Source organism: Solanum lycopersicum, chromosome 5, assembly GCF_036512215.1.
Source record: "Solanum lycopersicum chromosome 5, SLM_r2.1".
NCBI lineage: Eukaryota > Viridiplantae > Streptophyta > Magnoliopsida > Solanales > Solanaceae > Solanum > Solanum lycopersicum.
Genome location: NC_090804.1, coordinates 6,407,940 through 6,424,115, shown reverse-complemented (window position 1 = coordinate 6,424,115; position 16,176 = coordinate 6,407,940). Strand labels below are relative to the sequence as shown.

The 16,176-nt window shown below is 31.1% G+C and overlaps 2 protein-coding genes across 2 annotated transcripts in view; both read right to left on the bottom strand.

Annotated features, from left to right (window-relative positions):
- LOC101258152 (cytosolic sulfotransferase 5) overlaps positions 1-5,480 on the bottom strand; it is a 37,869-nt gene extending 32,389 nt beyond the window's left edge. The window contains exon 1 of the mRNA XM_069297859.1: positions 5,453-5,480. Coding sequence (XP_069153960.1) covers positions 5,453-5,473 — 21 coding nt within the window. The 5' untranslated portion in view covers positions 5,474-5,480. The remainder of the gene's footprint in view (positions 1-5,452) is intronic.
- Positions 5,481-7,111: 1,631 nt separating this feature from the next.
- On the bottom strand, positions 7,112-8,950 carry LOC101257663 (cytosolic sulfotransferase 5-like). Its single transcript, XM_004239051.5, has 2 exons — positions 8,614-8,950; positions 7,112-8,345 (listed from the first exon to the last, which is right to left on the bottom strand). Exons 1-2 carry the CDS (start codon positions 8,819-8,821, stop codon positions 7,600-7,602), a joined length of 954 nt encoding a protein of 317 aa, XP_004239099.2. The 5' UTR covers positions 8,822-8,950; the 3' UTR covers positions 7,112-7,599.
- Between the last annotated feature and the right edge of the window lie 7,226 nt (positions 8,951-16,176).

Sequence of the window (16,176 nt, the reverse complement as noted above, 5' to 3'; positions counted from 1 at the left end):
ACTAATTACTTGAAATGACTGAGCTAACTAAAAAGTTATGTACAATTAATTAGTTGAATCTTAACACCCCCCCCCCCCCCCCCCCCTCAAGTTGGAGGTGTGGAGAACACAGACAACTTGTTAAGTGCTGCAGAATGCTTGATTCCAGTCAATGTCTTAGTTAACATGTCTGCCAGTTGATTATCAGTACTTATGTGATGCAATGATATTAGCCCTGACTGAAGCAAATTCCTCACAAAGTGACAATCAACTTCAATGTGCTTAGTGCGTTCATGAAACACTGGATTTCGAGCTATATGAAGAGCTGATTGACTATCACAATATACTTCTATAGGTCTGTGCAATGGCAGTGTAAGTTCTGTGAGCAATCTGCTGAGCCAAACTAGTTCTCCTGCAACTTTCCTCAAGGCTCTATACTCTGCTTCTGCTGATGATAGGGATATGATCTCTTGTTTCTTGGACTTCCAGCTAAGTGGACTGTTATCCATTAATACAATATAGCCACTTAAAGATCTCCTAGTATCTGGGAATGCAGCCCAGTCAGAGTCACAGTAAGCTCTGATGTTGTAAGACTGATCTTTGGACATAAGAATTCCTAGTGTAGGATCTGCCTTGAGGTACCTCAGTAAATGAAATGCTGCTTGTAAATGTGGCTGTCTAGGATCTTGCATGAATTGGCTGAGATGTTGCACACTATATGAGATGTCCATTCTAGTGTTGGTTAAGAAATTCAGTTTTCCAATGAGTTTCCTGTAGAAGAATGGTTCTGTTAAAGGTGTTCCTTCCTTTGCTTGGAGTTTGATTGTAGGATCAAGTGAAGATGAACAGCTGCTCATATTTCCAATCTGGTAGTCATTCAACATGTCAAGAACAAATTTTCTCTGAGAAATAATCAGTCCATCATCTTTATACAATACCTCCATTCCAAGGAAATAGTGCAGCCTCCCTAAATCCTTGATTTTAAACTTGTCATGAAGAAATGCTTTAAGGTCATTGATTTCAGAAACACTTGTTCCAGTTAAAATCACATCATCTACATAGACAGCAACAAAAATAGTGGAAGTCTCAGATTTCTTATGGAACAAGGAATAGTCATTCAAAGAATGTGTGTACCCTTTTGAATATAAAGCTTCAGTCAGCTTGGCATACTACTGCCTACTGGCTTGCTTCAAGCCATATAAAGATTTATTCAATTTGCATACCAATCCTGGTTTATGCACTGCCAACCCTGGAGGAACTTCCATGTACACTTCTTCATGTAAATCTCCATGTAAGAAGGCATTATTCACATCAAGTTGGAATATATCCCAGCCCTTCTTTACAGCCACAGCTAACAAAGCCCTCACAGTTGTCATCTTGATTACTGGTGAAAAGGTTTCTGTATAATCAATCCCAGCCTCTTGAGTATAACCCTTCACTACAAGTCTTGCTTTGAATATCTCAACAGTTCCATCAGCTTTATGCTTCACTTTATATACCCATCTACATCCTATGGCCTTCTTACCACTAGGCAGACTAACAAGATCCCAAGTATGATTTGTGTACAATGCTTCAAATTCTTGTGTCATAGCTTGTTGCCAAGCAGGATTTAAAGCAGCTTCTTCATATGAAGAGGGTTTATTATCATTACTGATGTTTCTCACAAGTGTTTGACTCTCAGAAGACAAGACCTCAGAAGGTATATGTTGGTGTTTTGAGAATGCAGTGTTAAGTGAAACATGTGTATTATGTAAGTGGTTTGTCATGTTGTTAGGTAAAATATAATCATGTAGATAAGCTGGTAATTTGTGTGATCTAGATGGTCTATTGGGAACCTGGACAGAATTGGAATCATGTTCTACATTATTGGGTGATAAACCAGTTATAGTGTTGGGTGATGTATGAAGTGGGCTGTTACTTGCACCATCTACATTATTTTCCATATGTTGCATAGAATATAAAACAGTATCATCATGCAAAATGTCTATGAAGGGCACAGAATGCAATACTGAAGGAAAGTTGGAAACATCAGATAAAACAGTAAAAGGAAAAATACTTTCTTTAAAAACTACATCCCTTGAAATGTGTATTTTCTTTGTGGCTAGACTAAGAACCTTGTAACCTTTTGTCCCAAATGGGTAGCCTATGAATATATGTGGTGTGGTCCTTGCTTGAAATTTGTCCTTATGAGGTTTTGGGAAAGTAGGATAGCATAGACAACCAAAAGATCTCATGTGTGAGTAAGTTGGTTTGGTGTTATATAGTAATTCATATGGGGATTTGCCTTTTGCATGGGAGGTAGGAAGCCTGTTAATGATATAAGTATTACACAATACACACTCACCTCAATACTTAAGAGGTATCTTGGACTGAAAAAGAAGTGCCCTAGAGGTTTCTAACAAGTATTTATGTTTTCTTTCCACCACTCCATTTTGCTGAGGTGTGTAAGGACAAGTTCTTTCATGTATAATTCCTTTTCCATCGAGAAAACTTGATGTTTCTGCGTTAACAAACTCAAGTCCATTGTCAGTTCTTATGGTCTGAACATGAGTATTAAATTGGTTCTCAATCATGGATAAGAAACTTTTGATGACTGCCAAAGTGTTACTTTTGCATGTCAACAATTGTGTCCATGTGCATATACTATAGTCATCAACAATGGTGATAAAGTATCTATGTTTGTCGTGTGTTAGCATGTTATATGGACCCCATAGATCTATATGTAATAATTGAAAAATTTTAGTAGAAACATGGATACTATGATAAAAGGGTATTCTTTCTTTTCTTGCCATAGGACATATGTTGCAGTGGAACTGTTGTCTCACAGAAAAACTTCCAGGTATAGATTTAATTTCCTTCATTTTTCCAAAAGGTACATGTCCGAGTCTATTATGCCACAATATATCCACATCATTACAAGTATGAGTCATAAGAGAAGTATTAGGAATTGTATTAGGAATTGTATTTATTGAAGAACAAACAGAAGGTTGTGTAGTATGTTTACATGAGGAAGTAGAAAAAGGTACAGACTTAGAATTGAAAACACTTGATCTTGATAGATGATCAGAGGTGGAAACAGCAGGAGCAACATCAGGAGGGACATGTTTCATCAGGCATTTAGAACACAAAAAATAGAGCCCATCCTTTGCTTCACCAATTACCAGAGGCCTCTTCATTGAAGGGGCCTGCAGAATGCATGAGGATCCAGAAAAATACACAACACTTTTAGGCATGGATTTTGAAAGTCAATGAATTGAAATAAGATTATATTTGAATGAAGGCACATACAACACTTGATGCAAAATAATGTCTGGTGCAAGCATTACAGTACCAATTCTTACAACTTTTACTCTATAACCATTTGGTAAGGAAATTAACAAAGGACATGGAAGGTATGTGATGTTTGTTAGGACTGTTATATCAAAGGTCATATGGTGAGAGGCTCCTGAGTCAAGTATCCAAGATTCAGTTTCATTGTGAGAACATCTGTAAGATAATTTCCCAAAAACAATTGAAGAAGTACATGCTATCATACCTGCAAAGTTCATACCACCATTGTCCATGTGTTTAGCATTGTTTTTCTCAGCTTGGAATTGCTGCAACAGCTCCACAAATTGAACATATTGCTCTTTAGTTAGTTGATGAGTTGTATCTGCACGAGCTTCTCCATCATTTGCCTCTCCAGAACAACCATGAACATCAGCCATAAGTCCCTTTCCTCTATTGAATCTAGAATTCTGATTATTATCCCTGTACTCATTTTGATAATTGTTTCTCTGTGGATTGTTACTTGTCTGTGGGTAGCCATGTAGTTTGTAACATTTATCCCTGATGTGTCCAGGCCTTTTGCAATAATCACATATCACACGAGGCTTGTTATTACCATATGAACTAGTCTGAGAGTAATTGGTTTTGAAGTTAACATTGTTGTTCCCTGCAGAGTTGTTACTTAACCTCAGTGATCTAGAGGAACTTGCTCCTCCTGAACTATTTGCATTGAAAGCAGTAGACTCCATAACCTTTTTTCCTGAACCACTTGCATTCAATGATGTAGATTCCATGAACATTTGAGCACTAGGCTTAATTTCCCTTTGCTTCTCATCCTGAATCAACAAAGAAAAAGTTTGTGCCAAAGAAGGTAATGGATTCATCATGAGGATATTTCCTTGCACTACAGTATATACTTCATTCAACCCCATAAGGAATTGTATTAATCTTCTATCCTGCTCCACTTTGTACATACTATCCTTGGCTCCACAAGTGCAATTACAACTGCATTGAACCTTAATATGTAATGTACTCAACTCCTCCCACAATTTTTTCATCTTAGTATAATAGGCAGTGATATACAAAGTTCCTTGTGACAGCTCATTGATTTCACGTTGGATTTGATATAGCTTTGCACCGTTAGTTTGATCATATCGATCCTCCAATTCTTTCCATAACTCGTATGAATCAAAAACATATTCTACACTTTCTGCTATCTCTTTAGTTAAGGAATTAAGAATCCAGGAAGTAACCATGTCATCACACCTTTCCCATTGACGAAACTGTGGTGTTCCTGCATTAGGCCTCTTACAATCACCATTGATAAAGCCCAGCTTGTTTTTAACCGACAGAACTCTCAGAACACTTCGTCTCCATGACCTGTAACCTATTCCATCAAAAGGATTTTGAACCAATGAAACACCAGGATTATCCGAAGGATGCATATACAATGGTGAACTAATATCAATGTTGCTAACACCATTGTTACCCACAGAGCTCTCAGTCGAAGTCGAAACATTCTCAATCACCATAGCGAAACTAGATTAATCGAACACACAAAATATGGATTGATCCAGCAACTAATTTCAACAAGGAAAATATTGGAACAGGAAACAGAAACAGAATCCAATTTTCAACCGGCAAATCGACACATTTGAGATGTATGTCAAAGAACAAAAGAAACGAGATCTAGAAAATGAACTCAGAAGGTGAAACTGATGAATTAGAATACCTCCTTGCTCTGATACCATGTTAAAACTTGCTCACTAATCATGCTTGAGCTTCCATGATCATAACAACGAAGCTGAAAGAAGAAGAAGAAGAAGAAAAGAAACTATTGCAATAGCAGAATTGAGAGGAAATGAAAAAAAATGTGATGAGTGAATTGAACCAATCAACTTGTATTGTGAGGAGATCACATATTTATACAAGAGGAGAATCAAAAATATCTAACAAACTAGTGGACTGCAATAACAGAATTAGTTAACTAACTAACTATTCTAACTAATTAATTGAAATGACTGAGCTAACTAAAAAGTTATGTACAATTAATTAGTTGAATCTTAACAGCCTTGAAGACCATGGCTGCCTTTAAAATGATAAGAGTGGACCAAAACCCTTCCCACTGATAAAGTTGAAAATTAGTATTCCAAAAATAATCAGTTTTGGGCAGTTGCTCTATAATTCTCTCTATTTCTTCATTATTCACAATTGGTGATGCACCCATTTTAGGAATAGAACTTAATAAAAATAGTGGTAGTTTATATAGTTTAATTGACCAAATGATATGTGTGTCTATATGAGTTAATATCTTAAAAAGGTCATTCAACTTTAGAATATTATCTAGTAAAGTCATTAAACTTTATTTTGTATCAATGAAATCACTCAGCTTTGATCTTTATATCAATAAAATCACTCAACTTAAGTATTTATGTCAATAAAATCATTCAACCAAATTTATCATTAAAAAAATAAATTAAAATATTTTTTAATATCTGATCACAATTAAAATAATAAAATAAATAGCTTACATTACTACTTTATTACAAAAAAAATATATTAATAGATAATTTCATCAGTTTCATTTGATAAATTACTACTACTTCATTTGACTGTATAACAAACACTGGCTGGGATGGTTTAATCAGTTTGTTGTTTGTGTGAACGGCCCAAGCTTGGAGAATTTTAGCTTCAAGTTTGATAAGTTAATCTTTTATTTTTAATTTTATATTATTTTATAATGAAATAGTAACTTTGAGTAATTTATTCAGTAATATAATCCTATATATAGTATAAAAATAATTTATTTGTGGTGTAATATTTTGTAATGATGAATATGAGTGAATATCTTATTGATATAAAAAACTAAGTTAAGTGATTTTTTTTTATACAAAATAAAATTCAATGACTTTACTAGATAAATTTCTAAAGTTGAGTAACCTTTTGAGATATTAACTTGTATCTATATATAGGGGAAGGAGGAGTAATTACTTAATTTAATTTTTCAAATATCAAACCAAATTTAAATTTTTAAACCAAACCTACACACTATGTGGTCAAGTCCTAAAGTTAAAAGGATAAAAAAATGAAACTTTTAGGCCTTTAGAGTTTGTTAGTGACTTTGACATTAGACATTCTACATTATTTAGAGGTGGTCTGACCCATGAAAAATTAAATTTTCGTTTGATTTTTAGAGTTTTTTTTAGAGAAAATCTCTTTCTCGTATTTGTAAATTGTTTACGAAGAATATGATCATTGATTCATATAGTCGATATCAACTCGTTTAGATGAGATGTATAGGTTTTGTAATCTTTTACTCTTTTTTTTTTTTGTACTTTTATGGTCAAAATGGAAATTAGTCGGTTTTGCTCCTATCTACTTTAAGTTTTCTAAAACATTTTCATTTATTCGTACTTTAACTTATTCTGTAAAATGGAATTAGTTTCATGTAAAATTCTTATTATGTACATGGAGTATTATTTTCCAAAACCTAGCTTTACAATCAGAAGTTTGTTCCTCTGTCTCTTTATATATATGGCACACAAAATTTTTTATATCACTTTCTAATATAAACGGATAGTCGGATGCATAAAACATGATCTTATGTTCACGATCAGAGACACGTCACATCTCAAAAGAGTGGAGTCATGCAAAAGCAAGGCAATATTATATTGCATTGTTATAAGCCTAATTACTTCCTAATCAACAGTGGACAAAGCTTCACTAAAACACTGTAGAGGAATGATAATATATTAAAGCTTCAATGTAATTACTTCCCAATCAACATAAAGCTCCCTCCAAAATATATTAAACTCATACTTAATAAAAGATATGCACTTAAAATAACTAAAAAGACATATGAAGATGCTTAGAAACATTTAAGTTTATTATTTTCAACAACCTTGACTTATTATTCATTCGGATGAAATAATAGAAAACCTTATTTAAAGTAGTAATTATAAGAAGAGAGAAGTATTGTAAAAACACTTCTAAACTTGGCGTAAATTGTTAGTTTTATTTCTGAACTATTGACGGCCATAAAAATATCATTCTACTTGACTAATTGAACTTAAATACACCTTAATCCTAATCTTGCCATACGAGTGAAATACACCCCTAATTCTCGTCAAATTTAGGGGTGTTTTCAAAACTTCTCTCGACTTTTTATTAAGAGTCTCACGCTCGTACAAGGATATGAAACTATTTGCTGTGCTATGTGGTAGATCAGGGTGTATTTAAGTTGAGTTAGACAAATAGATGGATGTTTTTAAGATTCCCAATTATTCAAGAATGATACTAATAATTCACGTCAAGTAATTCCTGTGTGCTTTCCATACTTCTTGTTTATAAATATCAAAGTTCAAGGTCACTCCCTTGAAGCTTCAATTTGGTAATCTTGTCCAGTTGCTCTTCCATTTCAAGATTCATGTAATTCTTCCAATCCCCAACAATTCCTTTTCTAAAAAATGCACTATTATGGACAGAAGAGTAGATTGATCCACTCTTATTAACCTCCAAATTCTTAAGCCTCTCCAAGCTACACTTGTTCAAAACTATCTCCAAATCCTCTTCATTACCAAAAGGCTTTCCAAGAAACAAGGCTATCTTTGCCACCTCTTTCTTAGGGTCTATCTTCAAGTCTTCATACTTCAAGAATAATATCTTTTGAGGCTTTTTTTTGCTTTCTTCCCAATATTCAAGAACATGTTCAAAAAAGGGTCCATATAGATGAACCCCTTTGCAAAAGTTCTCCACAACTTCTTCTAAAGGAGTGAGATCTTCTAAACGCTTACGATTGTTGAAGAAATGCCACATAGAAATCAAAGTATCTTTAGGATTTCTTGTTATGTATATAATCTTGCAATTATCCGAATTTTTAATTGAATCTGGCAAAACCCTATAAGGTAAATGTGTGTGAAATAATCTTGGAGAGGGCATTGTGTATAGATCATGAGTTAGAGTTTTTGAATAATAATCCATGGCCTCTATTGTTGGAACATAAAAATGAGGATTATCCTTAACTAAAAGATCTTCTTCGTCTTCCTCTTTGTTACCAGCTTGCATGATGGATACACATATGGCCTTGAGCCATGTTGAACCTGTAAGACAAACATTAGACATTAGAATGAAAATATGTACTTCTTTTTTACTAGTTAATATCTTGTTTCTGTTGACCATTTGATATGTAAAAAGTTACAATTTTGACGTGACGAAAATATATAGTTGATGAAAGGTAGACCTAAGAGATATATACAACTATAAGGCATTCTAATTTTTTAATGATACACGCCACACACACACAAGAACATAAAAACAGTTGATGATTTCATTAATCAAACTCAAATCAATTGATTAATTAATAAAAACCTGTTTTCATGGAAGATGCCAAGAGAACATCATTTGGTTTTGATTTGAAGGTTGCTTTGAAGACCATGGCTGCCTTTAAAATGATAAGAGTAGACCAAAACCCTTCCCACTGATAAAGTTGATAATTATTCCAAAAATAATCAATTTTGGGCAGTTGCTCTATAATTCTCTCTATTTCTTCATTATTCACAATTGGTGATGCACTCATTTTAGGAATAGAACTTAATAAAAATAGTGGTAGTTTAATTGGCCAAATGATATATGTGTGCGTATATATAGGGGAAGGATGTTGGAATCATTTTAAAAAATATTTACATAATCACACTACTCAAACACAATTAATCTGATGCAATAAGAGATATATAACATCTTGAGTTTAGTGATTCTAGCATACTCTATAATATATAGGATAACAAAAAAATTTTACATCACGAGTTTATTTTTTATTTAATTAGCAATGAAAAATCGATTAAATGTAAAGTCATCCTAGTTGATGTCCATACGCAGCTCTGTTAGATAGGCATAGTCCTATCTATGTATTCAATTGAAGAAAGGTGAACTCAGGATTTGAAGGTTTTGAATGCACCAATATAAAGATAGCTCAAATATAAGGTCCAAGTTAAACTTAAAATAAAAATAGCTCTTAAGTGGAATTTGAACCCTGGATGCACCAATATAAAATAGCTCAAATATAAGGTCCAAGTTAAACTTAAAACAAAAATAGGGCTTAAGAGGAATTCTAACCCTGGTCTAGAGGGTGGTATTTCTAACTTCTACCAATTGCACAAGAGAATTTCTATGCTTTTTATGGGTATACTGTTTACTATATCTTAATTTCTACCATTTTTTCAAAATAGATATACATATGATTTTTCGTAAGTTATTAGGTGCACGTGCATCCTATAGTATAGTGTGGATCCGCAACTTGCTTTTAGAAGTCTCTTATCTCCGTTGACTATATTACACCGTCATGGATTATTAACATAGGAAAACGTAAAAGGAGTTTTTTGAAATTCATTTAAATTTCACATTTATTTAGAAATCATTCACGTTAAATTTAATTAGTATCACAATATCAGTAAAAAAAAATTGTCAAATTCAATTTGATGGTATATCATAATTTTGTAAATTAAATTAGTTTATTTTGTACATCTCTAAAATTTGAAGAAGAGAAAAAAAAAAGAAAAGACAAGCAATGAATCCACCCATGTCATACATACTTGGTAGAAAATAAATAGAGTTTAAATTGCCTTATAATATTATTTTCTTATGGAAAAATGAAGCGGTTAAGAAACTTATACTATTTGATTACGCATCATAGTTATAGTTTGCTATAATTATCACTCACGACTAACACTGTTTATTAATTATGAGGGCTGATTTCGAGTTTGTATAATTAATCACGTTTGTATATGTATAATTCACCAGAATATACAAATACATATGTATAATATATAATTATCTAACAGATATATATACATACAAATAGGTAAATTATCCATGCTTCGCATGTGATTGAACTATTTTATTAAGTTATATATGATCATTCGGTAATATTCGTATTTTCGATGCATACACTATATTATCGAGAACATTTTATCTTAAGGTCAATCGTTCCTCTGAAATATTAGAGTTCTATTTTTTTTAATTTTCATTTTTATTATACAAAAATTATGAGTTATAAATAGATTTTAAGTATACAAAAGAACTGTAAGAAAATCTCCCTGCAAATAGTTGGTCAGATGCAATGAAATTTTTTAAATACGAAGAAGTTATAAAGAACAACATCAGAGGTTAAAAAAGAGACCGAAAAATGCCGTACAACAACAGTCCCAAATGAGTGGAATATCACGTCCATACAAGATCATAATTAACTAAACTCAAATGGACGACGTTGGACTCATTTCTTATGAACCTCCATCGATATCTTTTTTGTTATTGTATGTCATATTTTGTTATACAAAAATTATGAGTCATAGATAGACAAGTATGAAAAAGAAGTGTAAGAAGATCTCTCTGGAAATAGTTGGTCAGATGTAATGAATTTTTTTAAATACCAAGAAGTTATAATGAACAATATCAGACGTTAGGGGTGAACATGACCGGGTTGGTTCGGGTTTTCAAATATCAAACCAAACTATTTATGTCGGGTTTTTGAATTTATAAATTAAACCAAACTAATAAAACTCGAGTTTTTCAACTTCGAATTTTTTCGGGTTTCTTGGGTTTTTTCAGATTTTCTAGTTTTTTCGATAAAATATTCATACAAACATATAATTTACTTGTACATCAAATATTTCTTTAGTCCTACCAAAATGCAACTATCTAAGTTATTTCTCAATAAAATAACAAAAAATATGGTATGATTAATCACACTAAAATATCCAACAAAAAATAATAATAAAATCATGTCAAGAATATTGCAAATTAATAAGTCATAATGAATTGATCATAATTTAAAGTACTAAATCATGCTAAAATAAGTTTAGTAAGTATTAGTTACATGACTAAATATTAAAAGAAAGTAAAACTAGATCATGTATTTTAATTGTCTAAATCTATGTAAAACTAAAAAACAAATATTCAATAACATTGTCATTCATAGTGTTGAATTGATTTTTATTTAAATTTTATTATTATTACCAACATGTATGAACTATAATCTTTATTATATCATTAAGAATTCTAACTTCCAAACATGAAATAAATATATTAAAAGATAAAAACTATGAAAAAGTATAAGAGATATTTAAAAATTATATCAAAATAGGTATTTTTACGTATAAAATAAAATTTTAAAATTATATATATAATATTGGGTTGGTTTGATCTCGTTCTTTTTTTAGTTTGAAATCAAACCAACCCAAATATAGTCGAGTTTTTTTTCCAACACCAAATCAAGTCAAATCGAACCACTCGAGATTTTTTTTATTTGACTCGGTTTGCGATTTGGTTCGAATTTCGATTCGATTTTGTACACCCCTATTAGACGTTATTAACAAAGAGAGCAAAAACCGTCGAACAACAACACTCCCATATAAAGTTGAACATCACATCTAAGATTATAATTAACTAAATTTAAATGGGTTACCTTGGACCCCTTTCTTGTAATCCTCTCTGGCTGCTATTGACTTAACTACATTGTCTCACTGAGCAGTGTTTTCTCTTGGAGGAAAGAAAGATGCGCCAAATCATGCAGGCAATAAGGTTTTTTTAAGGACAAATGCCAAATGCAACGAAAGCATAAGATGCGGCCCATTAATCTATTTTTTATTATTGTATGACATATTAATTATATGCTAAAAATAACCCTAAAATTGTTATTATCATGAATATTTTTTTGTCTTTGTCCCAAAATAGCCATTACTATTTTTAAGATTTCATATCACCGGCCCCAACTTCTTTTGGACTAAACCATAGTTATTGTTATGCTTATAGTATGGAGTAACAAAAAATAATACACTTATCAACCAAGCAGTAGGTGACATATGAATGTTCACAACGGGATGCACTAAACAAAATTTTTGACATATAACATATTAAATCTCATAACATAATATTGTAAGCTCTTAAACTCAAAAATATAAAAAAAAATAATAAAGACGACCTTATTTTCCTAACAATCAAGAAGAAAATGGCATGTTGCTTATATATTATTCAAAAAAAATAATCTTTCAGGTCGTTTACAAATTTACGGTTTACAAATTAAATTGAAAGAAGCCAAAAGAAAGAATTCTTACTTCTCCATAAAAAAAAACTTTATCAACGAAATGAGTTATCCCTACATAAAAATGATCTTTAACGATAATTAGTAGCTTAATTATCGGTAAATGTGTATTTTCATAGGCAATTGGTACTATGTATAAATGTTCCTAAAGTCTATAGTAACATTGAATCCAATAATGACAATTAATTAATGTCGATAAAGACTATGACACTCTTCGTGAATGTGCATATTTATTGCCGTTAAAACTTTTTGTTATAGTGTATTTTAGACATTTGTTAGTTTCACAAAAACTTGCTCTTATATACCCCAAAAATAAGAAAAGAAGAAATATGACAAATTAGTGCAATGACATACAAAATGTTTGTATAAATATTTTAGGAATAGTCCAATGGCACACAAAATATTTATAGCCAAGAAAAAACAATTAGAATAATACACTAACAGTTGCAAGTAAGAGAGAAATCATTTTGGTTCTTTTAACAAACTTCGTTATTGGTACCGTATTAATTATCAAATATTTGTTGATCTGTGCTATCAAATATAGCACACCCACAAACAATTTCCCCAAAAAGTATATGAAGAAAACTTGTAGAAACGGACAAAAGAGAAGATAAATTTTCCATCATCTTCACTGGAATTTTGAACATAATAAAAAAAAAGTCACCAAAATTGCAAAAAGAAGTTGAAAACTTTGAGAAATGAAACACACTTTATTATAAGAAGCTTAATAAATGTATTTGAATTCGAAAAAAAAACATACAAATAATAATGAAAGAAATAAAGATTTGTTCACAAAAGAAATAAATATAATGAATTCAATCATCAACCATTTTAGTACCGAATTGCATTGTAATTGAAATCAATTTTCTTTGTTTAATGAAAAACCTTTAGAAATGGACAAAAGAGAAGATCAATTTTGAATCATCCTTGTTGAAACTTTAACAGAGTGTCAGCAAAATAGGATTTTTTTTTTGTCATAGTTACATGAACCACTATGACTTATAGTAAAGATTAAGCTCCTTGAAAACTTTCAAGAATGAAACAAACTTCGTAAACATTTAATTAATGTATTTGAATTTGAAAACCCTATAGCGGGAAAAAAACAACTATAGTTGCACAAAATTCCTCAATTTATAAACAACATTAGTGTGAACAAATGTTAATTGTGCCTTATCAGAAAAGTCACGACTCTTTGAAAAAGTTATAACCCTTCAGAAAGGTCACAACATTTCATAAAAGTCACAATTTTTCATAAAAGTCGTCTTTCTTCATAAAAGTCATAACTTTTTATAAAAGTCTCAACTTTTCTAAAATGTTACAACTTTTCATTAAAGTAGCAACTTATCATGAAAATGGAGAGCTAGTTTTGGAAATATATAAATTTAAAAGAGAATGATGGTTGATGCTGGGGCCACGTAGGCGAGCTTATGGTTCTCTTTTATATAAATATATAATATATGATCACCTTTCTTCCACTCTTTGACTCTCTCCTAAATTATAATTTTAGTTAGCCAAATAGATGCATATTTTAAAATCATCAATAATTCCAGAATCATACTAATAATTCACGTCAAGTAGTTCAAGTGTGTTTTAAATACATTCTTCTTTATAACTAGCAAAGTTCGAGGCCACTCCCTTGCAGTTTCAACTTGGTAATCTTGTCAAGTTGCTCTTCCATCAAGTGTCATGTGATTCTTCCAATCCCCAACAACTCCTTTTCTGAAAAATGCATTATTGTGGACAGAATAGAAGATTGATCCACTCTTATTAATCTCCAAATTCTTAAGCCTCCCCAAGCTACACTTGTTCAAAACTATCTCCAAATCCTCTTCATTACCAAGAGGATTTTTAAGAAACAAGGCTATTTTTGCCACATCTTTGTTAGGGTGTATCTTCAAGTCTTCATACCTCAAAAGAATTATTTTAAAGGCTTTTTTTTTCTTCTAATATTCAAGAACATGTTCAAAAAAGGGTCCATACTGATGAACCCCATTGCAAAAGTGCTCCACAACTTCTTCTAAAGGAGAGAGATCTTCTAAACGCATATGACTATTGAAGAAATGCCACATAAAAATTAAGGTATCTTTAGGATTTCTTGTTATGTAGATAATCTTGCAATTATTTGAAACTCTATAAGGTAAATGAGTGAAATAATCTTAGAGAGGGCATGGTGTATAGATCATGAGTTAGAGGTTTTGAATAACAATGCATGAGCTCTATCGTTGGAACATGAAAATGAGGATTATTCTTAACTACTAGGTCTTCTTCTTCCTCCTTATTACCTTGCATGATGGATACACATATGGCCTTGAGCCATGTTGAACCAGTAAGACAAACATTAGACATTAGAATGATAATATATACTTCCTTCCGTTTAAATGACCCCCTTTTCTTTTTTAGCTGTTTCTAAAAGAATTACCTTTTTCATTTTTTGGTAACAACTTTCCACGTGGTATGTTTAAGAGCACAAGATTAAAAGACAATTTTGTACATTTGACATAACTTTAATTTAGGACCACATGATCAAAAGTTTTCTTTATTTTGTTAAACTCCATGTCAAGTCAAACTAGATCATTCTTTGTGAAACGGAAGAAGTGGTTTTTTTTAGTAGTCAATTAATATCTTGTTTCTGTTGATCATTGATGTGTAAAAATTTACATTTTAGACTTGACGAAAATATATAGTTGAAGAAATGTAGACCTAAGAGAGATTTTTCCACAAAAACATAAAATACTTGATGAGTAATGAGTTCATTAATTAAACTCAAATCAATTGATTAATTAATAAAAACCTGTTTTCATGGAAGATACCTAGACAATATCATTAGGTTCTGATTTGAAGGTTGCCTTGAAGACCATGGCTGCCTTTATAATTGGAAGTGTGGACCAAAAACTTTCCCATTGATATAGTTGAAAGTTATTCCAAAAATGATCAGTTTTGGGTAGTTTCTCTATAATTTTCTATTTCTTCATTATTAATCACAATTGGTGATAATTTTTTCTTACTCATTTTAGGAATGGAATTGATAAAAAAATAGTGGTACTTATATGGTTTAATTAGCCAAATGATACGTGTGTGATGTGTCTATATATAGAGGAAGGAAGAGTCATTTTTGAAAAATATTTACATAATCAAATTACTTTACGTAATTAATCAGGGATTTATAGTATTTATACTTTGTTTGGATCATTGTTACTCATTGTTTGATAATGTATTGTGTTATATTCTATTCAATTGTATGGTAGATATAATGTTTGACTAGACTATATTGTTTGTTTTTGTTTAATAACATTTTAATTGTTTGGATTGATTGTATCGTAAATGATTGTAATTTATAAATTTACTATAACATCCTTAATTATTCTAGGATAGGCGGTTTGAATAGATTTAAATAATTAAGGTAAAGGGTAAAATAGTATTTTTGAAATATTATGTAAAGATATAATTGGAAAAAGAAATTAAGTAACAATGGTAACACACTAAATCGGTTATTTCATAAAATAGGGATTTTAATTGTTACATAACAACGAAATTTAACAATATAATACAATACATTTTAAGTATCAACAAAAACAAACATTGTATATAGTAACAATACAATGCAATACAATGGGTGACAATGATCCAAACATAGTGTTAGTTCTCGTATAGTCTATATTATAGGTATCCAAAAAAATCATATAGTATAAATTTCTTCTTATACTTTGTAAAGAAATATTTGAAAAAATATACCATCACGAATTAATTTATGATTTAATTAGCAAGGAAAAATCAATTGAATGTAAAGTCATCCTAATTTTTGTCCATTCATAGCTCTATAATTTTTTTCAAAATCC

Excerpts from the sequence above, each read along its gene's own strand:
- LOC101257663 (XM_004239051.5), bottom strand. The coding sequence starts at position 8,821 with ATGAGTGCATCACCAATTGTGAATAATGAAGAAATAGAGAGAATTATA. Across the intron at positions 8,346-8,613 it reads GGCATCTTCCATGAAAACAG|GTTCAACATGGCTCAAGGCC; the intron begins GTTTTTATTAAT and ends TTTGTCTTACAG.